Source organism: Tursiops truncatus, chromosome 1 (genome assembly GCF_011762595.2).
Source record: "Tursiops truncatus isolate mTurTru1 chromosome 1, mTurTru1.mat.Y, whole genome shotgun sequence".
In the NCBI taxonomy this organism is placed as follows: domain Eukaryota; kingdom Metazoa; phylum Chordata; class Mammalia; order Artiodactyla; family Delphinidae; genus Tursiops; species Tursiops truncatus.
Window position 1 is genome coordinate 119,838,348 of NC_047034.1, and position 25,945 is coordinate 119,864,292.

The 25,945-nt window shown below is 32.9% G+C and overlaps 1 protein-coding gene across 1 annotated transcript in view; it reads left to right on the forward strand.

The window, feature by feature from the left end:
- The window catches only part of LRRIQ3 (leucine rich repeats and IQ motif containing 3), a 233,104-nt gene that overhangs the window by 138,697 nt on the left and 68,462 nt on the right, over positions 1-25,945 (forward strand). Inside the window, exon 7 of the mRNA XM_073788350.1 lies at positions 18,655-18,763. Coding sequence (XP_073644451.1) covers positions 18,655-18,763 — 109 coding nt within the window. The remainder of the gene's footprint in view (positions 1-18,654; positions 18,764-25,945) is intronic.

Consider the following 25,945-nt stretch of genomic DNA (forward strand, 5'->3'; position numbering starts at 1 on the left):
CAAAAGGCTTTGGAGGGACGGGAAAATTCTTCATCTTATCTTTGCCTATAGACATTTATACCTCCAGGTATCAATATTTCCACTTTGAAGCCCCTGTTGAAAATGTTTCAATTTGAGGAATAGAGCTGTTGACATTTTCATCTATCCAAGGCTTCAATTACTATAATCTCAGTAAACTTAAATTGAAGATTCCAGATTAGAGTACATGCCTTATAAAAGTTGTATTCTATTTCCATCTCTGATTCATGCTGGCTAGCTATAGCCAGATTTATTTTTCTCATAAGACTTAAAGCTACCAAGGGGGAAAGGAGTGAGTGGGTGGGATGAATTGGGAGATTAGGGTTGACATATATGCAATGTTGATACCACGTATAAAATAAATAACTAAAGAGAACCTACTGTATAGCACAGGGAACTCTACTCAGTGCTCTGTGGTGACCTAAATAAGAAGGAAATCCAAAAAATAGGGGATATATGTATATGTACAGCTGATTCACTTTGCTGTATGGTAGAAACTAACACAACATTGTAAAGCAACTATACTCCAATAAAAATTAAAAAAAAAAAGAAAACTACAGGTAACATCTAACTCTTAAATTCAGACTTTGTTATATAATTTCCTCTAACGTCATAGCCTCAGTCAGCATATAGTCTGCCTTTCAAAGTGGAAATGTCTTGAAGCCATAATAACAGAGCTCATGAGCTCGTCAGCCTGCAATATCTTGAGTCCTTACCACCTGTTATACAATATCCTGTACTAAGATAGTGCTGTATATTATACCTTTTATTTGTAGCATCCACCTCCAACTACCACATTAGTGTCAATTTAAGTTAGATTCAGCTCTGAGTAACAGAGATTCAAAATGTTAGTAACTTAAACAAGGTAGTAGTTTGTTCTCTCATATAAAATTCTAGAAGTAAACAGTTTAGGACTGATATGATGGCACCATTCCATGAAATATTTAGTGACTCATACTCTTTTTATCTTATGCTTCTCTGTGCATAGCCTCCATTCAGAGATCACTTCAAGATCCAAAATGACTGCCCTTGTTCAGCCAGCATATGTACTCCTCAGCTATCAAGGAAGAAGGAGTGAGGAGACTTGTAGATGTTTTTCAAGTAAAGTTCCTAAATGATGCCTCACAATATATCTTTGGCCAGAATTTAGTCACATTGTTACATTAAACTACAAGGAAGTCTTAAAATATGTAGCTTTTATTTTGTGCAGAAATGTATCCAGACAAAAATCAAGGATTCTATTATGAAAGTGAAGAAGAACCAATATTGGGGAACAAATAGCCACCTTTGCTACAGAGCAGATATATAGAATACAAATGGAAAAGAAGGTAGAAAATAAGAAGTAAAGAAAGGAAGTATTTAATAAATGTAGAATATTATGATACAATATTATGAAATAAAATTAATACTTAAATGTCAGATGACATGCAGCTTTCCATCTGAATTAATATATTCACCTGATACGGTTAAAGCAAAGCTAAGTTCCATTTGATGTCAAAAATCTTGTAATAGGATGTTTACTATTTATTACTAATGAACTTGCATTCTCTATGATCCTTCTTTTCTCTTCTACATATTTCATTTTTTGGTTTCTCCATGATTCTTTCTGAAATTTTTATTCAACTTCTCCTCCAGTTCAGTAATTCTCTTGTTAGCTGTGTCTAATCTGTCATTGGATCATCCATTTTCGTTCCTAATTGATATGGATTTAGTCTTCAGATTTCTAAGGCTTTTTTGGTTCTTTTCCAAACTTTCCTTTTTACATTTTCTGTTTTTGTTTTTTTTCTGTAGCTATGTCAAACTTGACTTTTCTTTTTTAAAACATAGCAAACAGAGTAACTCTATAGTCTGCATCAATTAATTTCAGTAACTTGGGTCTTTCGTACTGCTCACTATATTTGAAATGTTATTTGTGGGAATTTTGGACCCTTGAATGAAAATACTTTCCTCCAGATAATATTTTCATTGCTGTCACCAAGTACCACCAATACTGGGCCACCTGAAAGTTCAAAACTTGGGATTTTATGAATTATGAAGCTTTCATTTTAGTTTAGGGCTGTTCACTTATATTTCATCATGTAGCCCTTTGAGTTCCCAGTTGAATGTGGACAGCATCCTCTCCTTGAGTGGACATGGGCTTTGATATTTGACTCCTGATCTCCTGAGCCACCAAACCTGTACTTTAGTTTAAAAGTTGTTTCTTCCTGATATCCAGGTAGTCTGAGAACAAAAGCTGCTTTGAGTGCTGGGCTTACCTCACTGGTGTCTCGCCTTCCAGACTTTCTTGATAAATCTTTCCTATTTTTCAAAAGACTTAAAAATTCTTTCATCTGGCATTTATAAACTTCAGAATTGGCCCAAATTTCTATTCTACCAATTGTGGATGCATCTTGACTCTCCATGTTTCCCTTCTGTTATTAAATAATTAGTACAGTTTTCTTTTGACCTGATAACCATCCTCTCTTTTTTCAAGTATGTTTTAAATCTCAAATCTGATTTACTTTATGTTGATTTTATAATTTAAAGTGTTAAATTTATTAGTCAGTGTTTCTTCTTCTTATCACTGCCATAACAGTCTGTATGTTGTACATTATTTTTTTTTTAAATTTATTTTTATATTTTATTTTTACTTTTGGCTGCATTGGGTCTTTGTTGCTGTGTGTGGGCTTTCTGTAGTTGTGGCGAGCAGGGGCTACTCTTCATTGCAGTGCATGGGCTTCTCATTGCAGTGGCTTCTCTTGTTGTGGAGTATGGGCTCTAGGCACGTGAGCTTCAGTAGTTGTGGCTCACGGGCTCTAGCGTGCAGTCTCAGTAGTTGTGGTGCATGGGCTTAGTTGCTCCATGGCATGTGGGATCTTCCTGGAAGAGGGCTTGAACCTGTGTCCCCTGCACTGGCAGGCAGATTCTTAACCACTGCGTCACCAGGGAAGCCCATGTATGTTGTACATTGCTTCTTGATATTGAGCAACTATTCTGTATTTGGGGGAATATGTACCTAATAATTGTCAGCACTCTTTTTTTTACAGGTGAATTCTAATAGCATTTTACCTCAGTTTTAAAAAAAATGGCTTTGTAGGTTTCTGTTTCTGTTCTAAGTAATATAACTTGAAACTTGATTCATTATGACTTTGTAAATGCCACTAAATTTTTTGTATTTAGAATTCAAAAAGAAATAAAACATATTAAAATTCTATTAATAAATTCAAAGGTTCTGAAAGTGTTATATGGTTAATTTTTGATAAATGTGTTGTTTTACACGGTTTAGTTATTTTATGCTTCAGTTTTAGCAAATGATAAAAAAAAATTCTGCATGTCTATTTGGCTTTTTGTTTACATTGTTGAATTATCATGAAGAACAATACTTTAGTTTTTTGAAAACTTGAAAACTAAATCACCTGGAAAATCAGGTCTCTTTCTATTTATTATTTTTTGGTACTTCACATTTTTGACATTTCATTAGAATTCTGACATTTCATTAGAATTCTGACAAGCACTACCAAAACTGTATTGTTAACTTCACAATATTTTTTGTAACATCTTTACTGAGATATAACTTACATAACACAAAATTCATCCTTCTTAAGTACATAGTTCAGTGATTTTTAGTCTTTTTACAAACTTTTGCAACTATTATCACTATCTAATTCCACAACATTTTTATCAACCCCAAAAGAAATCCCATACATATTAGCAGTATTCCCAACAGACCTTAACAACCATTAAGATATTTTCTATCTCTATGAATGTGCCTATTCTGGGCATTTAATGTAATTGGAAGATAAAATATGTGGTCTTTTGTGTATGGCTTCTGTCACTTAGCATATTTTTTAGGATTTATCCATGTTGTAACGTGTATAAGTCCTTTATTCATTTTTATAACTGAATAATATTTCACTGTATGAATATACCATACTTTAAAATCCATTTATGACTTGGGTTGCTTCCAATTTATGACTGTTATTAATAATTCTGCTATGAACATCCATGTACAAATATTTGTGTAGACATACTTTTCAGTTTTATTGTGTATATATCTAGTAGTGAAATTACAGGATGATATGGTAATTCTATGTTTAACTTTTTGGGGAACTGCCAAACTGTTTTCCACAGCAGCTGTGCTATTTTGCATTTACATCATCAATGTATGAGAGTCCTAATTTCTTCAAATCCTCACCAACACTTATTATTTTCTGTATTTTTAATTATAGCCATCATAGTGAGTATGAAGTGGTACTTCACTGTGGTTTAGATTTGCATTTCCCTAGTGAGTAATAATGCTGAGAATCTTTTCATATATTTATTGGCCATTTGTATATCTTCTTTGGAGAGCTATCTATTCAAAAATCCTTTGATCATTTTATAATAAGTTGTTTTTTATTGTTGAATTATAAAAATTCCTTATATATTTTGATACAAGTCTCTTATCATACATATCATTTGAAAACATTTTCCTGTTTTGTGGGTTGTCTGTTCACTTTCTTAATGGTAAATTTTTAATTTTGATGAAATCCAATTTACATGGGTATTTTTGTCACACATTTTTCTTATGACATCTAAGAAACCATTTTCTAAACATTGTCTCAAAGATTTATTTTTATATATTTTTCTAAGAGTTTTATAAATTTAGCTCCTAAATTTAGGCATATGGTTCATTTTGCACTAATCTTTATATAGTATGAGATAGAGGTTCAGAATCGTTCTTTTATATTGGATATCCAGTTGTCTAGCACCATTTTTTTTTTTTGGAAGAAAAAAGAAAGAAAAAAAAATCCTCCTCTTATTGAATTATCTTGGTACCCTTGTGAGAACTTGATTGACCATATGTAAAGATTTATTTATGGACTCTATTCCATTGATCTGTATATCTATCCCCCACAATCATTTTGTCATTCCAGAATTTTTATTATTTAAATAATATGCTACTGAAAAAAAAAGCCCAATATCTTAAGAATCTCTAGCAATGTAGTTTAACTATTGTGTTATACTTTAGATTTAAATCTATTAACCTCGAATTTGTGTTTGATGTCATCATACTCAAATTCAAAGATAAATCAACATGCAAACAAACTCCTCTCATGTGCACAAATGATATATTATTTACCTCCAAATTTTTGAAAAGTTTGCAGTTTTAAGATTCATGGATGGATAGATAATTTGATGTGGAGATAAAGTTTCTAAGAGTTGACAAGTGGAAAGAATATTCAAAGACCTTAGAGACAATTGATTTTTCCATCCATAGAACGTTTATTTATCCCATTGATAGACCACATGGTATATTGCAAATTTCGTGGCCTTCATAATCACAAAATCAACTTTGCCTGCAAACTTTAAATGTAATAGATATATACTGGCATAAATTTATACATATAAATAGGTATCAATATAACCATTTTTGATATGAGTATTAAAACTTGGTGTTTTTTTTTGTTAATTTTTATTGGAGTATATTTGCTTTATAGTGTTTTGTTAGTTTCTGCTGTACAGCAAAGTGAATCAGTTATACATATACATATATCCACTCTTTTTTAGATTCCCTTCCCGTTTAGGTCACCACAGAGCATAAATTTCGAGTACTCTGCTCTAACTTCAGTGCTCAGCATACTATGGGAAAATCAAGAAGAGTGGAAATTTTCATTCTTTCAGAATTTGTTTTTCAGATGAGGTAATAGAATAATGACCAACACATCTATATAAATAAGCACCAAATATGTGATGGAACATATAAAAAAATGAATGTCAAAAAAGAAAAGATCAAGGGTCAGACTTAAAAAAAAAACTATATGAACAAAGTTGTGGAGGTGAAAATTAGCTTTGAAAATGTGTGAATGGGAAAGAAACTATGAGAGGAATTGTGGAAACTGAAGTTGGATAGGGCCGTTAATGGACATTTTAATTTTCACTTGAGTGTTTAAAATGATTATTTAGCAAGAAAAATTCTCTCTATACATTTTAATACCATAGGCACAGTTACATACCTATCAAATTACTAAGAATTAACAAGTTACATTTGCTATTCAACTTGTGTAGGATAATGGGCAATCAGATGTTAGGATGAGTATCTAATTATTTTATTTATGATGTAAAGGAGAGAGTAAAGAGTGAAATTTTATAGCTATCAGCCTTAATTGTTCTATGTATTAAAATGTCACAGATAAAGGACAAGAGAATGTAGTAAGGTTTCCCGAGGCTAGATGAAAGAGCATAATAGAGACCATAGATTCCAGTAGTTTGTGGGCATTTTATAATTTTGTGTCAATTTATCTTTTAACTGTTTCTTGCTTACTATTCTGTTGTACACAGTACACGTCAGCTGATTCAGTCTCTTCACCTTTCTCTTCAGTCTCCTGTTTGCCTCATGTTTTCCTTATGTAAATTAAGCGTTATCTATTTATTTCACATCTGCCTAATTCATGTTCCCAGTTTCTTCAATATGCTTTCCAGTGAGCTCAACATTCTGATAATATTTACATTTAAAAAAGTATCATGCAAATTGGAACTTTAACATGCATTTTATCTTGCAATTCATGGGAAATGATATATTAATTAAAGCAAAACTGGTTAGGCTAAGAAAGAATTTGGACTTGGCTGTTGGAGCAGTACAGGAGACAGAATGGTTATAGTGCTAGGAACTAACAAAGGAGGGTCAGTCTGGTAAGTAGCTTTATATCCAGTGAGCTCTATTCACTGTCCACATGGCTAGCAGCAAGTGACCAACTAATATGAAAAGTTGAGCAACATTGAAATTGGGTTAGGTTGAGAAAGAAAGCTGGTATTAATGAAGTCTGTTATTGAGTATCAAAGCCTAGACACTGTGCTCAATGACTGTTTTAAAAAGAAAACTGGTACTAAAGACTGGATTGCTAGAATGGAGGCTTGGGAAATGGTCCAAGGTAGATGTCAAGGTAGAACTGGGAACATTTCAAAGGCAGAACAGAGTGGTGAAGGTTTCAGAATGACACAAAATACTAATTACCATAATTATGTGTTATGCTATGAGCAAAGGTAAATTAATAGGGAACTCCAAGTATTAGTCTGGAGACTAGTCTTATTGTTTTATAGACTTAGTCTTGTTATCTCCTATCATAGTTAGGTCCTAGAATTGCAAGGAGAATGGAGTCTGTATGTTGGAGATTTAGTAGCTCCAAAGGAGGGAAAAGATGATTACAGAAATAGAGCATTATATCTTGCCAGCAGCTTTTCCTTCAGCAAAGAACCATTACTGCATACTGTGAAAGATTCTAGTATGAGAATTAAGCTCTGTAGAATTAACTATATTTGATCTTGGCTACTATGAATCAGCCAGTTATTGAGAGCAAAATCTCTTCTTTTTCAGCAATAGGGCTAATATATAAAAGCATTGCTATGTGTTCCCTCCAATTCACCTTCATTCCAGTACATTGCCTTCTTTCTACAATTACACCATCAGTCTCCATCTCAAAGTGGGCACTGAAATGCCTTTGTTCATTCACCTTAAATTAAGTTTTTGGTGTCAAGGCCAAAACCTCCTTCCTGGAATCTCATCTTTACTTCCGTTTGTTTAAGAATGAGATTATTCCTACAGTTGCACCTCTTTATTTCTCTCTTCAGCTTACAGCATTAAATAAAAGGATAAAGTCCCTGATATCATCCAGAACAAAGATTTTTTCTTTTTTAATGTTAGAGGAAATTAGTTTCTCTTAGTTGGAATATTGTTACTAGTATTTGTCTTACGCATATTTCTATTTAAATTTATTTATACCATACTGTATTATGTGAATGTCTTAACTCTAGGAATATAAGCCACTTTACGGCAGGTTGTAATTTAGTTGTTTTGCCACCTTTCACCTAGCATAGTCATATGCACATAGGAGGCACTCAACAAATATTTACTAATTTAAAATACTATTTGTTGCATTTGCAAGAAGTATAATCCAAACTCTACTTATACTTTTTGAGTCATAATTTATAACTCATGGAGTCATTTTAGTATATTTTATGAAAATATTAATCCACTGTGCTAGTATGAAAAGAGTGGGTAATAGAATTCTGCTTATCATTGAGATCTTTGTATGGGAGCAGGAAGAATTAAGGTTATCATTGAAAGAAGATAGATTAAAATAAGATGCAAGACAAAAGTAAAATACAGAGTTCAAAGGGATCTTACAAAGTTATGAACTATGCAGGTAAAACAGATTTTCTTGCTGGTCCTGTTACACTAGAACTTAGAACACCTTTCAAAGATAGAGAAGGAAAAGGGATTACCATACTGTGGTAATAAGAATAAAACTCATTATTCTGGAAATGCTATAGGCCAATGGTATAAACAAACTAAATTATATAGATAAATTAATTAATAGCAGATCCTTAATGGGATATTAAAGTAAATGAAAATGGTTTTGCTGGATAGCTTTAACTGTTCACAGTGTTTCTTTTTGCTACTATTATGGGTGGGATATTTGATTTAGGGGCAATTGATCTGACATACTATGCCAAGTCATTCTTTTCCGTAAATCTTAGGAATGCTGATGTAATTTTGAAAATGCTAGTTCAGAAACATCACTAGAATTTTATACAAGATCCACATGTTTTTAAGTTGGTGTATAATCTTTATGTGAGAAATTGTGTATATTTTCAATTACTAAATATTTATAGGAAATGCATATACTCATTTCATAAGAAAAATCTTAGGGGAGAGAAGAGGTAGAAGAATATTTTAAACTTATGCCTTTCCCTTTTAGTTTTAAGTTTTGAGTTCATTGAAATGTGAAAAACCTATCATTCATATTTTTAGGTTTCTTGCTATCATATAGAGAGCCATGATTATTAGAATTCATGAGCACCAAAAAGCAAATCCGGAGCTCACTGTCCTCAAGGCAAAATATAATGTTTGCTGATTATCGTTAGCTAATGGTACACCTCAAGAGTTTTTTTCCATCTTTAAACTTTATTACTGTATTTTTCTTCAGGGTAAAAAAAAATTATGGGTCAATTTTCACTGAAGTGGGCTGGATTTATGTATTCACCTCTCATCAGTGTCAAAAGGAATTGTGCCCATCATTCCCTGGACAACAGGATGAAAACCTGTCTCTGATTGGACACTAGGGATATCAGCTGTAAACACAAGATAAGTGTAAAGTTGAAAAGAAATATACTTAATAATTCATCCAAGCCAGCATAATTTAACGACTTGAAACTTGCATAAAACTGTTCACGAAATTATTTACTTCCTCATGCAAGAAAGCTAATATTACTATTTTTAAGTCCAGTGAAATGTACCAGCATAAAAAAAATTTGCTTTGCAAAGACTGCTAATGCAAAACTTTTCAAGCTGTCCATCTTTTTAAATAAAAAGATAATAAAATGACTATTCTTTACCACTTACTTAAAATGAATTTTCGTTTATTCAAGGTAAGAGAGAGTGGGTATTTCAATGTATTTTAATATTGTCTAAGCCTTGAGTGACAAAGATTTGTGTACTATGACTCACCTAGAAATTGACAGTATTGAATTTTCGCAAAACAAATTTAGGTACCATGACATGGAAAATATTAATTATTGAATCATATTGCTGCTCTCTGATCTATTTAAGATAATTTTAGAGATATTCCATCTAAGCATGGGTTTCGGTGATTATATCCACCTAGAAAGCCTGTGGAGACTCACAATAAATTGCAGGCATTTCTTTATATATAAGTTTTTATTTAACAAAATATAAGGATTCTGACAATACCTACTTTATTAGCTTAAGAATTGAAAATAAGCCTGTTTGCATTTGAAAGTTTGGTAACTGCAGTTTTGAGTCATTTTATCCTGCCTCAGGAATGTTGGACTTCATGTAAATAATAAACATTTGGACCATGGCAGAAATATTTCCAATAAGAGCAGTAGGGCTGAGGTTGTTTAGGAAGCTGTGCTGGATACATTGTGAAGTTGGACAGACTATGATTTGTACTGAGGCTGTAGAACTTGCAGGCTGGCAACTCAGGGTCAGGTAAAGCACTTTATTGAACATCTCTATCTATCTATCTCCTAAGTGTGTGTACATATACTGTTTTATACACACACACATATGTATGCATATATATTATATAATCTATTTTTTGCTCAAAACAGTCCCTGCAGTTCCTGAGATATATGTGTCATTTGGAGGGAAGAAGTATAATTATACAGCATTAGAAACAGTTGTTTTAGTCCTTAGTCTAGTAATAAGAGCTTGTATGAAGCAACATTTACAAATATTCTGAATTCCGCAAATGAGTATATTACTCCCAGTTGCGGAAGGCTAAATCCTCAATTCTAGAAAGTATTATCCAAGTAATTGTTACTGAGTCAATTTAATAGTTTGTAAGTATGTATTTATAAAGCATATTTAAGTTGGTTATAATTTGCTTTACTTTAGAAACATGATTATATATATGGCTACTATGTTAATTTATTGAGATGTTTTCTTTATGGTAATATAAACCCCTCTTCAGATTCTAAACCAATTTAAACCATAAACTTTCTAAAATGCTAGATTTGCTTAAGGTGTATAGGTTAGAGATCAACCTAAAACATCATAAAATATTGGAGGTCTCTTTGTTCTTTTCTCCTCTTCTCATAAATATAAACATTGTTCAAATATACCTAGAAATATAGATTCTTGAGCTGTATATTTTATTGCTAAGGAAAAAAGAGTTTTTTTTCCTAGAAAATTCTATTTCACTGCCCATCATTAAATTTTATACCAGCATGTGAGTGGTCTCATTTGGGGATTACTTAAGCAGTGTTAACTTATATTACTAATACATACTATATCCCTTCCATTTAAAAATGATTAGATTAAAAATTATTTATTTACTAAATAATTTACTAAATATTATTTTAATCAATTGAGTTAACATTTGAGGTTTAATAAAATGCACATTTTATCAGGAATGTGTTTAGCATTCAACCTGTGCTTTCTACTATGTTTTTCTCACTTTCAATGTCTTTATCTTGCTTCTCATGTTTTCTATATCTATATATAGGGTTAATCATTAAATTATGCCATATTTTGAGAAGTACAGAATTTAAATATTCACAAAATAATAACTTTGTACCTATGCCTAACATGGTGTCATGGATATAGCTGGCACTCAATACATATTTGTTGAAAAAAACTAATCAAATGTCTCAATCCTTTTTTGTTATTTGTGAGTTGATACTGCAACAGAGATTGAAGAATCCAGTCAAAGTGGTACAGGGATATTGAGATAAGTAAACCATGGCCCCAGTCCTCAGAGAGAATAATTTCTTCTAAGGACGAAAAATGTACTTAACTATTATATAAGGTAGAACACAATAAGTGCTTGAAAGTTATGAACAAAATTGTATCGATTATGTAGAGTTACACTTTTTAAAATGTGATCCTTAGGCAAACAAGATACAGAATTATTTTCAATTATTACTATATAATATGTTGTCTATTAGACAATGTAAAAATATATTTTTAAAAGGATTATGAATAGAATTGCATTGTCATGTAAATAGTAATCAAATATATTTCTGGAGAGAATTTTCAAAGAAACATAAACTTGTATACTCCGAAATTTCTTCATGCCCTTTACTTTCATTACTCTGCCTACTATCAATTAATACTATTCATGAACTACTGTTGTGTTCTCTGAGCTTGAAATTGTAACTTAGTCTAAACTCTGGAAGTTTGCAGCATCTCTTTTTTACTGGGCTTGACAACCACTACTACTAAGCAGTTGCTGTATTACCAGTGTCATATAGCAAAGAGTGAGCCTCAATGATTTACTCATTGGCACCTCTAATCTTGGTGAGGATAGAACTTAGACTTTAATCATTCTTAAACTGAGGGAGCATATCTTCCTATAATGCTTTTTTCCCACATGTTCTTTAACTGGACAATTGCAGCAAAATATAATTTCAGCCATCCTCATTTCCCGTGGCTACTTTTTTGTATAGAAGAGAAATGTCACATTTCTTTCTATATCTACTAGGTTTCTCCTGTATTTGTTTTTCCAGGTCATCCTTTGTGAATTCTCTTCCCCACATATCAAGAATATTATCACTTCACTTCTAGTCTTCATTGTTAAGATAAAGTAAGATTGGGATCAAATACAAAGTAGTAGCAATTTTTCAAATATCAGTTAAACCTGCCAGTTGCTTAAAGGGGACTATCTTAAAAAGTAACATTTTCCTCATAAAATTTTTATCTTAAACCATTCCCCTTCCTCCATGGTTTTTCCTGTTAACTAGCACTTATTCTTTAAAGCAGAGATCAAGTGGACCTTGCAATACATGGATCACTATACATTAGCCTCCCCTCTGGTGAAGGCTTTGCTTGCTAAGTTAATGAGAGGGTGTGTAGTCAAACACTAGAGATAACAGGTTTTCATTCAGACATAAAAGAACAACTTTTTTTAGTTTCGTTTTTAGCATACTCCTAAAGTTATCTCTTTGAGTATTATATAGAAGACCTAAGATCTGGATTAGCACTTTTAAAGATGATGTCTTGGCTGAGAAGAGGAAAGGCAACAGACACAATAACAAAAACAACAAATGGGGTAGGATACCAAGGGGCTGGTGTCTTGGCTGTGATTCTAAAGAGGTTTTTGGAATCATCCTTGAAATGGAGACTACTTACAATGAATAATATATAATATAGACAAAACAAACACTTGCTCGGGTATAGGATAGTATAGATAGTACAGGGATAAATAGATAACATAACAATGAGTCTCTGTTAACAATATGCTTTGATCAAAGACTTATAATTTCCTTTAAAGTCAAAGGACTCTGATTTGTATAATATATAATGTGAAAACAAAACCAAACAGTCTTCAGAGCACTAACTAGCCTAAGTTTAGAAACTCAAACCACTAAGGGTTTAAAAGGAATCTTGATTTTCAAAGACAGAAAATTTGAAATAAATTATTTACCCTTGGTCTAGAAAGGAGTTTGAGGAAATTGTTACCACTGTCACCACTCCTTAGTATTAAATGATAAATTATCATTTCTCTTTGGAGAATTAAATATCTACTCCAGTCATCCATCTGATATTTTACAACCATGTACGTGTTTGGTTTGTCAATTACAGGAAGCTCCATAGATCCTCAGTTAATCTATTCCAATTTTCAGTAGTACTCTGAGAATTTTTTTTCTCATTATGATTGAATGATATTTAATCATATACAGATTATCTCTCCCTATTTCCATACCTCTTATAGATGATTTTTTCTTAGCTCCTCCACTCAATACCATCCTCCACTCAATACCATCAAAGAAGAGTTATTTCGTTGTCATTGTGATGTAGGTAGATAGAGACATGTGCCTGAATAAATACATAATTATTCATATCAGATGGTTATGTTTATTTTTTTTTTGTGGGTATTGAGAAATGATAAAAGATGCTTCAGAAAATTTAGAGAATCTGTGTTGATGTACATGATAAAGAGCTTAGAAGAAGGGGATAGGATAATTGTAAAGGGTTGCTCAGTGAAATGCTTTGGAGTATGAAACCATACTTTGGAGTACGAAACCATATGAAACCATAGAGTATGAAAAATATCAGGAATGAAAGAATAGAATATTGAAAAGTGTTACTTGGGGTAGAGTCCTTTAAAAATATAAGCTAGGAATTTATTTTAAAATTATGTCTAGTTGTTAGACGCTTTCCAACAAATGAAGTTTATATTATTTTATGTTAGCCAAAGTTCCTAAACCTTCACTCATTCCTTCTAGCACTTCTCTTCAGTACTATTCATTCAACATGTAACAAATAATTATTGAGTATCTGGTGAGTGCCAGGGGCCATTCCTGGCTTTGAGTAAACAAGATAAGCAAAGTCCTTAGCCCCTTGTGGACTAGATTCTAAGGAAAAAGAAAAAAAAAAAACAAGATGTAACCCTAGTAAACAAACAAATAAAATTGTGATAAATGTTATGAATTAAATATATAGTGTGCTGAAATAGGGAATAATAGGAGGATGCCCACTTCTCATAGGATTGTCACAGAATGTTTTTATCTGAGAAGATAATATTTACAATTAAGACCTAAAGGATGGGAAGCTACCCATGCAAAGTATAGGAAGGAGAGTGTTCTAGGCAGAGGGAAGAGCTTACACAAGGATCTGAGGTGTGAAGTAACTTGTTTTAGTTGAGTTGGGTTCAAGGGACTGAATGAAATCCAGTGTGGCATGAGTATAGTGAACAAAGTTGAGTAGCACAAGATGTGTTTGTGTAGTCAAGGGCCATATTTTGCTGGGTTTTTGTACCTCATAGTAAGAACTGAGCACCTTGGACAGCCATTATGGGATTTTAAAGCTAAAGAGAAACATGATCATATTTACCTTTTGACAAATATAAATATATCTTGTAACAGCTAGGGTTAAGGCAGAGACCAATAGGAAGCTATTTCTGTTTGGAAGGGATGATTATAGCTTACACTAGAGAAATAAAGTGAAAACAGAGAGAAGTGAACAGATTTGAAATAGATTCAGGAGGTAGAATTGCCAAGATTTGCTGATGACTTAGATAAAGTGTTTCAGAAAAAGGATAAAATAGAGATGAAATCCTAAATTTTTATGATTTGAATAAGATAATGGTACATTTTACAAGATGAGGAAGATGGCAGTTGGAGGATGTGAGAAGCCCGGATCTCTTCTCTACACTAGATTTATACATGGCTTATTTACATAGGGCTTACTTTAAAAATAATTCAGTAGGTAGGCTCCTTTCTTTTCATGTTCCAGGTTATCTATAATTATCTGAAAATATGTTGCCCTGACCTGAAACAGTACTTCAGCTATGGTTCAGAAATGAAAATGGTAAGATTGCCATTTCCCTCATTCTAGATGGAATGCTTATACAGCATAAAGTCATCACACAATGGACTTTTAATTTACTCTTAACTAAAATATTTTTTATCATTCATGTTTTTAAATCATATTATTATAGTGATTAAATTCATTTTGCCCAACTGCAATATTTATTGCTATTAATATTCATCTATTCAATTTGACCCATTGCTCCAGTCTACTGATAATCTTTTAAATTTGTCCAGAATTAACTGATTTTGTTCTTTTACCACCCCCTTTGGAAATTTGATAAGCATTTTCTTTATATTTTTATTCACATCATTCATATAACTATTGTCAGCACAGGGCTAAGAACATGTCCACATATCAAGACATTAGAGATCTCCCTTCAGGTTGGCATCATTTTATTAATCCTTACTCTTTTCCATGTGATAGCTCAACATCTTTGATCTCCACCTAATCATACTGTCTTTCAATAAGTAGTGAAAGTGTTTATCAAACATGTTGCTGAAATGCAGGTTTATCATATCAAGGATATTGGAACCTGAATTAATTCTGACCCTGTTAAAAATAAAATTATATCTGATATAATTCATTTATTTTCAATATATATTGCTCCTTGGTGATTATTTCTTTTCCAAATGCTACCAAAAATCCTTTAAATGTTTTCCTAAATTATTGAAGACCAGTGTTAAATTTAAGGCACTTTAGTTAATAGAATATCCTTTCTGTTATTGAAAACAAGATATTAGATTTTCTCCAGTGTTGTCATAACTTGTTTTCTCTGTCATTTTGAAGATCAATCAATAAATGGGCACATCCTTTCTTTTTTTTCTTACAGTACCTAAAGCAAACATCCCATTTTCTTTATGATGGCAGCTTGTATAAGCCTCAGTTCATTTAGGGCTTTAGACACTCTGATCATTTTTCTATAGATTTGTTTCACTCTCACATATGCACCATTTTTCATGGTTCTTCTTTTATAAAAGCCAAGGAAGGGAAAGTTATTTTAAATGATGACAAACAATGATATGTGGATAGTATATAAAAACGGCTAAGTTGGCAAACTAAAGAAAATATATTTCTAAAAGGAACTAGCTAGCTACTGATTTGACTTGGAGGCTTTTAAATTTCATGATTCTGCAAATTAACTTTATTTGTGATAGAGTCTGGATACTCAGATTTGACAGATAGATATATACCTTTTTAAATTCTTCCTTATTCTTTCGGGGGTGTAAAGAAATAAGTACTAGTGGAAAAAATTGTTGAACATATCCTTTCATTCCACTTTCATTATTTTCTCATGAGGAGAATATAAGTGTGAGATTTAGAGCACAGAAAGGGTCCATTTCTATGATTGAAGTAGAATTTGAGGTGATTTTTTAACATATGATGAATTGCATTGTCAGGAGGGAAAGACAGAGAGCAGTTACCAAAATAGAGCAAAATTCATAGAAGTAAGAAGATATAAGAATGATATGGCCTGAAGAAGATTGATGGACAAATCTGAGGTTGAAAAAGCATTTAGAACTGATTGTTACAGATTTGATTGCAAAACAGTGGTCTACATTTTTTGTCATATTTTAATAGTAAGATTTGACCCCAAATGAAAATAGAAACAGCATTATTTAAAATAGTCATGTTTTGATAGTGTATTATTATATTTATTCTTTACAACCTAAAAAAAAAATTCTAAATATAGAGAGAATAGGTTAACTCAAAAGTAGCTATTTATTTGTCTTTCTAGCAAAAAGTAATATTTTTGTCATGTAAAGACTGAAAATAGTGTTGTGTAAGAGTTATAGTAAAGGATTTTTTAGAGAGGAATAAAAACAGATTCATTCCAGGGTGAGATAATACCTAGTACCTATCATGAGCATTAAAAAATATTGTTGCACAATGAGTCACTGCATAGAGACTATGTTTTCAAAATATCAGTTAAAGGACATTACATATAAAATTTAAAAGATAAAAATAAGCTCAAGGGGGGCTTCCCTGGTGGCGCAGTGGTTGGGAGTCCGCCTGCTGATGCAGGGGACACGGGTTCGTGCCCCGGTCCGGGAGGATCCCACGTGCCGCGGAGCGGCTGGGCCCGTGAGCCATGGCTGCTGAGCCTGCGCGTCCGGAGTTTGTGCTCCGCAACGGGAGAGGCCACAGCGGTGAGAGGCCCGCGTACCACAAAAAAATAAATAAATAAATAAGCTCAAGGATATTTAATTAAATATATCTGTATTATATGGTGTAGGAATTTGGGCATAAAATTGTAAGTACAGGAGACTAGGACACATATCCAAGTGTTTCTTCTAAATTGTAGAGTAAAGGAGGTTTGGATAAGTGGACAGTCAAGGCAGGGGAAATATGAAAAAATTATCTGTTTAAAAATTCTATCAGCTATCACGTTAGAGAATTTATGTGACTTTTTCTCCCCTTGGATGAAGATAATGCTATTCACTACAACTAGAAATAAGTATTGATAGGTTTAGAGGAAAGATATGACTTCAAATCTCTTGAGTATGTTGTGTCTGTGAGATTTTCCAGGGCGAAAGAACACAGCTCATGGTGGTTATGAGTATTACATAAATTAATATCTATAAAGAGCTTAAAATACTGGCAAATGGTAAGCACTGTACAAGTATTCCATAAACAAATATACAGAACCAAGCACCTCAGAAAAGAGATCTATCTGAGGGTATATATTTGTGAATCTTCAGAATTTAGACCAGTGGTTCTCATCAAGGAAAGCATAATATCCTGGGAAAGTTTTTCCAAATACAAACATATGTCCCTTCCCAAGATTCTGATATTTTTATTTCCTGTAGCAGACTGTTAGTTGCCTACAAATATCTGTCCTTCTCTTCTTTCTTGGTAACAGACCCACCATTTTACTCCAGGAAGTAAAGTACCTAGCTAAAAGCCTGCATTTCTTACCCTCTCCTTTTTAGCTGTGGGAGGTCAGTGAGTTATGAACAGAAATTATTGGAAGGGCCTCTGGGAAAGTTTCTTAAGACACATGGCCTGTGCCCTTTTGTCATTTTATCCTTTCCTCCATCTTGCTGACTGAAATATAGACATGGTGTTTGATGCTCTAGTAGCTATCTTGACTCATGAATAAATCTTGAGACTGGAAGCCATGTAGATGATGCAGTAAGATAGAGATGATACATTTTGAAAGAGCCTGGATTCTTTATTGACCTGGTTCCTCTGTATCAATCCTGAATGGTCTGTGAAGAGAAAGAGAGATAACACAGTTATCAATTATTAAAACATCCTCAACCAGTTTACAGACATTGTATAGTTTACATCTGACAGTGCCTCTGCTTTACACAAAGCTCCTTATCAATATTCTACTTATTATCCCTTCCACACATATCTGATCCATTTGTACTTTTAAGGCCTGTGATAATTCTGGCCCCATTTATTTCTACCTATTTTACTATCCTTTAGTATTCTGTAAAATAATTGTGTCCCTCCTTTCTTACTCTGAATCTTCCATCAGCCTTCCTGGGCAACATTATCTTGCTTCTCTTTGTTTATTCCTTATTTCTCCTCCCCTCTGATTCCTTTTGTCATGGCACCCTCCTGACAGGTCCCCCTTCCCCTCAATTTCCCTTAGAATATTGTCCAAAGTATATCATTAACTCTTAATAGAAAAATAATTTATCAGAATCATACATAATGGAACTATTTTCATCTTTTCTTAACTCTGCCAACCTCACAGGTTTTTGCTGTTGTTTTTTAAATAAAAGTCAATTATGATAATGTGTTATAATACATGTGAGGGTTCTTTGAGAACTCTAAAACATATATGAGATATTATTATTGTTGTCATTGTTTTTATTTTGTTTCCACAGAATATACATTCTCCTGTTGATTTAAAATATTCTAGTGAACAGAGAAAACATGTTTCTTCTATTTTATATGAATTAAAAACAGGAAAACCAAGACATCTCATTCAAAAAGGTTAGTTATATGAATTTAAAATTATATTTAATGAACATATTTTGATGAAGAGTAATTAAATTTGTTAGATGTTGGGCATGTTAATTTTGAACTATAAATATGAAATACATGTTGAGACTTCTAGATAAAATATTCATATCTCTTTCAATAGTTTTAAATATATATATGCAGAAAGTTGTTTCATGGATATGAAGGACCTGATTTTGAGTAGAAGTTGGGAATTAGGAGAAATAAGTATTAGCGAGAACCATATTGAATTGATAGTTTTGTTACCATATGGCTGTGCCAGTATGTTACCTCCTTCAGGAAATCTGTCAAGTATCAGATTAATTAATATAAATTATTTCAGTTAAAATGATATTAAATGTCCTTCAGGCTTTGAAGATAATTATTTTTTGTACACAAAAATACATTTTGGTGTTAATAAAATTTTGGTCATCATATGTGTACCTGTTTTTATTTTGTTTTTGCAGAATTTCTTCTGTTAAAATGTGTTATGATCAGATGACATTCTTTTCTTTACCTCTGTCTTTCACAGAAGAATCATAAAAACAGTTTTGTAAAATAATTTGAAGTTCTTAAAACTTTTCTCAAGGTTTCTCTTAAACCTTTTAAACATTATTTTGATAAGAACACTTAGTATGAGGCCTACGCTCTTAACAGATTTTTAGGTGCACAATACAGTATTGTTAGCTATAAGCACAGTGTTGTACAGCAGATCTCTAGGACTTTTCCATCTTGTAAAACTGGAATTTTATAATCTTTAAACATCAATTTCCCATTTTCCCCTCCCTCCATCCTTTTAATTCTGAAATATTTGATTTTTTTTCCTTTTTAAAAATTCATGGTAGTGTCTTTATCCTTATTGATTTTTTTTTTCTTCTGTGTATGTGAGCTTGTCGAACTCTACCAGATCCTCATTTGTCAGGCTTTATTATTTCCTCACTTCTTTATAAGGTTCATGTACTTTATATATTTCCTAAAGCTCTGCATCTTTTATTTAAAAGTAATTTTATTTTAATCCAGTTATTGAACTCCTAGGTTTATAAACCAAAATGAAATGAAGGAAAAATAATAGTCCCATGCTCCATACCTCCCCACTCACTCTTCTTGCTACCCAAGACAATAATCATTTAATAATTATTAATGACTCTTCTATTATTTACTTTTATATTTCCAAGTAATATGCTTATTCTGCTAAAATTTCTTTTTCAATTTTAGATATTATATACAATTTCTACTGTGAACGATAGAGGTTTAATTATCTTATAAATCCTCCCTAATACACACTCTTAACATGTTCCTTCCTCTTTTCTCCCAATAGAATTATATTATCACTATTTGGGGGTTAATTAATTTTTATTATTTTTATTATTATGGCTATGTAAATACTGCTCACAGCTGAATCACACAATATATTAGGCTATGTTTTCTTTCTTATACTATTTTTTTAAAACTTGTTTGGAAACCTCATAAGAGTCAAACTTCCACTTATCACCAAGCACACCCACATATATCTATTTTCAAGATACTTCTGTTTGAGCCCTTAATTTTCTGATCAGGACTGCTTGCTTTCTAAACTAGTTCTTAACAGCTGTCATCTTGGTACATCATTTCAATTGTGATCCCGAGAATTCATTTGTTTCTATGCTGTGTTGTGACCCTTGTTTCCAGGATTCTGTATCTTGTTCTTTCTTGGTTTATTTTCTTAAGTTAATGCAGTGCTTTCTTCTATTAGTTTACTGAGAAATTATATATAGGAGGTAAATTTTTTAAAACCTTGAAAATCTAAGCATGTCTTTATGCTACATTTATGTTTAATTGATGATTTAACTGTGTAGAACCTTCAGAATTTTCTCAGAATTATTTTATTGTCTTCTAGCTTCCAGTGTTTCCTTTGAGAAGTCCATTGCCATTCAGTTCTCAGTCTGATGTGTGTGAACTTCTGTTCATTGTTTTTCTTTTCTGACTAGAAACTTTCAGCATTTTATCTTTGTACTAGGTGTTCTTCAGTTTCACAGTGATTTGGCTCAGCTATTTTTTTTGTTTGCTTGTGTAGATTTTCTTTCAATTCAATTTATTGTGACTTTTTAATCTGAAATTTTATATCACTCATTTATGTATGTTTCACTTGTATTATTTTGATGGTAAATATATATAACACAGAACATACCATTTTAACCATCTTAACTGTACATTAAGCATATTTATATTCTTGTGTAACCATCATGACCATCCTTTTGCAGAACCTTTTCATATGCTTCAACTGAAACACTATACCCATTAAACAATGACTCCCAATTCTCCCCTCCTCCCAGCTCTTGGAAATCACCATTCTACTTTCTGTTTCTAGAATTCCTATGGGTATGATTACTATGGGTATCTCATAAAAGCAGAATTATACAGTATTTGTCCTTTTGTGACTGGATTATTTTAGTTAGCATAAGGTCGTAAAAGTTCATCCATGTTGTAACATCTAAGATTTTTTTCTTTTTAAGGTTGAATAATATTCCATTATAAGTACCACATTTTTATCCATTCATTTGTCAATTGACCCTTGGGTTGCTTCTACATTTCAGCTATTGTGAATAATGCTGCTATGACATGGATGTACAGATGTCTCTTTGAGACCCTGCTTTCAGCTGTTTCGTGTGTATACCCAGAGGTGGAACTTCTGGATCATATGATAATTTTATTTTACTTTTTTGAGGAACTACCATACTTTTTTCCACAGTGGCTATAACATTCTACATTCTCAGTAATAGTGCACAAGAATTCGAATTTCACCACAAACTGACCAACACTGGTTATTTTGTGCTGTTGTTGTTGTTCTGTTATTATTGTTGTAGTAGTGGTAGCCATCCTAGTGGCTGTGAGGTCATATTTCGTGGTGGTTTTGAGTTGCCTTTCCATAATCATTAGTGATGTTGAGCATCTTTTTTTAACATCTTTAATGCAGTATAATTGTTTTACAATGGTGTGTTAGTTTCTGCTTTATAACAAAGTGAATCAGTTATACATATACATATATCCCCATATCTCCCCCCTCTTGCATCTCCGTCTCACCCTCCCTATCCCACCCCTCTAGTGGGACACAAAGCACTGAGCTGATCTCCCTGTGCTATGCGGCTACTTCCCACTAGCTATCTATTTTACATTTGGTAGTGTATATATGTCCATGCCACTCTCTTACTTTGTTCCATCTTACCCTTCCTCCTCCCCATGTCCTCAAGTCCATTCTCTAGTAAGTCTGCATCTTTATTCCCGTCTTGCCCTTAGGTTCTTCAAGACCAATATATATATATATTTTTTTTTAGATTCCATATATATCTGTTAGCATACGGTATTTGCTTTTCTCTTTCTGACTTACTTCACTCTGTATGACAGAATCTAGGTCCACCCACCTCACTACAAATAACTCAATTTTGTTTCTTTTTATGGCTGAGTAATATTCCATTGTATATATGTGCCACATCTTTATCCATTCATCTGTCAATGGATACTTAGGTTGCTTCCATGTCCTGGCTATTGTAAATAGAGCTGCAGTGAACATTGTGGTACATGACTCTCTTTGAATTATGGTTTTCTCAGGGTATATGCCCACTAGTGGGATTGCTGGGTCATATGGTAGTTATATTTTTAGTTTTCTAAGGAAGCTCGATACTGTTCTCCATAATGGCTGTATCAATTTACATTCCCACCAACAGTGCAAAAGGGTTCCCTTTTCTCCACAGCCTCTCCAGCATTTATCGTTTGTGGATTTTTTGATGATGGACATTCTGACTGGTGTGAGGTGATACCTCATTGTAGTTTTGATTTTCATTTCTCTAATGATTAGTGATGTTGAGCATCCTTTCATGTGTTTGTTGGCAATTGGTATATCTTCTTTATAGAATGTCTCTTTAGGTCTTCTGCCCATTTTTGAGTTGGGTTGTTTGTTTTTTTTGATATTCACCTGCATGAGCTGCTTGTATATTTTGGAGAAAACACCTTGTCAGTTGCTTCGTTTGCAAACATTTTCTCACATTCTGAGGGTTGTCTTTTCGTCTTGCTTATGGTTTCTTTTGCTGTGCAAAAGCTTTTAAGTTTCACTAGGTCCCATTTGTTCATTTTTGTTTTTTATTTCCCTTTCTCTAGGAGGTGGGTCAAACAGGACCTTGCTGTGATTTATGTCATAGAGTGTTCTGCCTATGTTTCCTCTAAGAGTCTTATACTGTCTGGCCATACATTTAGGTCTGTAATCCATTTTAGTTAATTTTTGTGTATGGTGTTAGGGAATGTTCTAATTGCATTCTTTTACATGCAGCTGTCCAGTTTTCCCAGCACAACTTATTGAAGAGACTGTCTTTTCTCCATTGTATATTCTTGCCTCCTTATCAAAGATAAGGTGCCCATATGTGCTTGGGTTTATCTATCAGCTTTCTATCCTGTTCCATTGATCTATATTTCTGTTTTTGTGCCAGTACCATACTGTCTTGATTACTGTAGCTTTGTAGTATAGTCTGAATTCTGGGAGCCTGATTCTTCCATCACTGTTTTTCTCTCTCAAGATTGCTTTGGCTATTCTGGGTCTTTTGTGTTTCCATACAAATTGTGAAATTTTTTGTTCTAGTTCTGTAAAAAATGCCATTGTTAGTTTGATAGGGATTGCATTAAATCTGTAGATTGCTTGGGTAGTACCATCATTTTCACAATGTTGATTCTTCCAATCCAAGAACATGGTATGTCTCTCCATCTGTTTGTATCAGCTTTAATTTTTTTCCACAGTGTCATAGTTTTCTGCATATAGGTCTTGTGTCTCCTTAGGTAGGTTTATTCCTAGGGATTTTATTCTTTTTGTTGCAATGGTAAATGGGAGTGTTTCCTTAATTTCTCTTTCAGATTTTTCATCATTCTTGTGTAGAAATGCAAGATTTCTGTGCATAAATTTTGTATCCTGCTACTTTACCAAATTCATTGATTAGCTCTAGTAGTTTTCTGGTGGCATCTTTAGGATTCTCTATGTATAGTATCATGTCATCTGCAAACAGTGACAGTTTTATTTCTTCTTTTTCGATATGGGTTCCTTTTACTTCTTTTTCTTCTCTGATTGCTGTGGCTAAAACTTCCAAAACTACATTGAATAATAGTGCTGGAGTGGGCAACCTTGTCTTGTTCATGATTGTAGTGGAAGTGGTTTCAATTTTTTCACCATTGAGAATGATGTTGTCTGTGTGTTTGTCATATATGGCCTTTATTATGTTAAGGTAAGTTCCCTCTATGGCTACTTTCTGGACGGTATTTATCATAAATGGGTGTTGAATTTTGTCAAAATCTTTTTCTGCATCTATTGGGATGATCATATGGTTTTTCTCCTTCGAATTGTTAATACGGTTTATCACATTGGTTGTTTGTGTATATTAAAGGATCTTTCCATTCCTGGGATAAATCCCACTTGATCATGGTATACAATCCTTTTAATATGCTGTTGGATTCTGTCTCCTAGTATTTTGTTGAGGATTTTTGCACCTATGTGATATTGGCCTGTAGTTTTCTTTTTTTGTGACATCGTTTTTTGGTTTTGGTACAGGGTGATGGTGGGCTCGTAGAATGAATTTGGGAGTGTTTCTCCCTCTGCTATATTTTGGAAGAGTTTGAGAAGGATAGGTGTTAGCTCTTCTCTAAATATTTGATAGAATTTGCATGTGAAGCCATCAGGTCCTGGGCTTTTGTTTGTTCGAAGATTTTAAATCACAGTTTCAATTTCAGTGCTTATGATTGGTCTGTTTATATTTTCTGTTTCTTCCTGGTTCAGTCTCGGAAGGTTGTGCTTTCCTAAGAATTTGTCTGTTTCTTCCAGGTTATCCATTTTATTGGCATATAGTTGCTTGTAATAATCTCTCATGATCCTTTGTATTTTTGCAGTCAGTTGTTATTTCTCCTTTTCATTTCTAATTCTTTTGATTTGAGTCTTCTCCCTTTTTTTCTTGATGAGTCTGGCTAATGGTTATCAATTTTTGTTTATCTTCTCAAAGAACCAGCTTTTAGTTTTATTGATCTTTGCTATTGTTTCCTTCATTTCTTTTTCATTTATTTCTGATCTGATCTTTATGATTTCTTTCCTTCTGCTAACATTGGATTTTTTTTGTTCTTTCTCTGATTGCTTTAGGTGTAAGGTGAGTTTGTTTATTTGAGATGTTTCTTGAGGTAGGATTGTATTGCTATAAACATCCCTGTTAGAACTGCTTTTGATGCTTCCCATAGGTTTTGGTTTGTCGTGTTTTCATTGTCATTTGTTTCTAGGTATTTTTTGATTTCTTCTTTGTTTTCTTCAGTGATCTCTTGGTTATTTAGTAGTGTATTGTTTAGCCTCCATGTGTTTGTATTTTTTACAGATTTTTTCCTGAAATTGATATCTAGTCTCATAGCATTGTGGTTGGACTAGATACTTGATACGATTTAAATTTTCTTAAATTTACCAAGGCTTCATTTGTGACCCAAGATATGATCTATCCTGGAGTATGTTCCATGAGCACTTGAGGGGAGAGTGTATTCTGTTGGTTTTGGATGGAATGCGCTGGAAATGTCAATTAAGTCCATCTTGTTTAATGTATCATTTAAAGCTTGTGTTTCTTTATTTATTTTCATTTTGGATGATCTGTCCTTTGGTGACAGTGGGGCGTTAAAGTCCCCTACTATGATTGTGTTACTTTCGATTTCCCCTTTTATGGCTGTTAGCATTTGCCTTATGTATTGAGGTGCTCCTATGTTGGGTGCATAAATATTTACAATTATTACATCTTCTTGGATTGATCCCTTGATCATTCTGTAGTGTCCTTTTTGTCTCTTGTAATAAATAGTCTTTATTTTAAAGTCTATTTTGTCTGCTATGAGAATTGCTACTCCAGCTTTCTTTTGATTTCCATTTGCATGGAATATCTTTTTCCAACCCCTCACTTTCAGTCTGTATGTGCCCCTGGGTCTGAAGTGGGTCTTTTGTAGACAGCATATATATGGGTCTTGTTTCTGTATCCATTCAGCCAGTCTGTGTCTTTTGGTTGGCATATTTAATCCATTTACATTTAAGGTAATTATCAATATGTATGTTCCTATTACCATTTTCTTAATTGTTTTGGGTTTGTTATTGTAGGTCTTTTCCTTCTCTTGTGTTTCCTGCCTTGAGAAGTTCCTTTAGCATTTGCT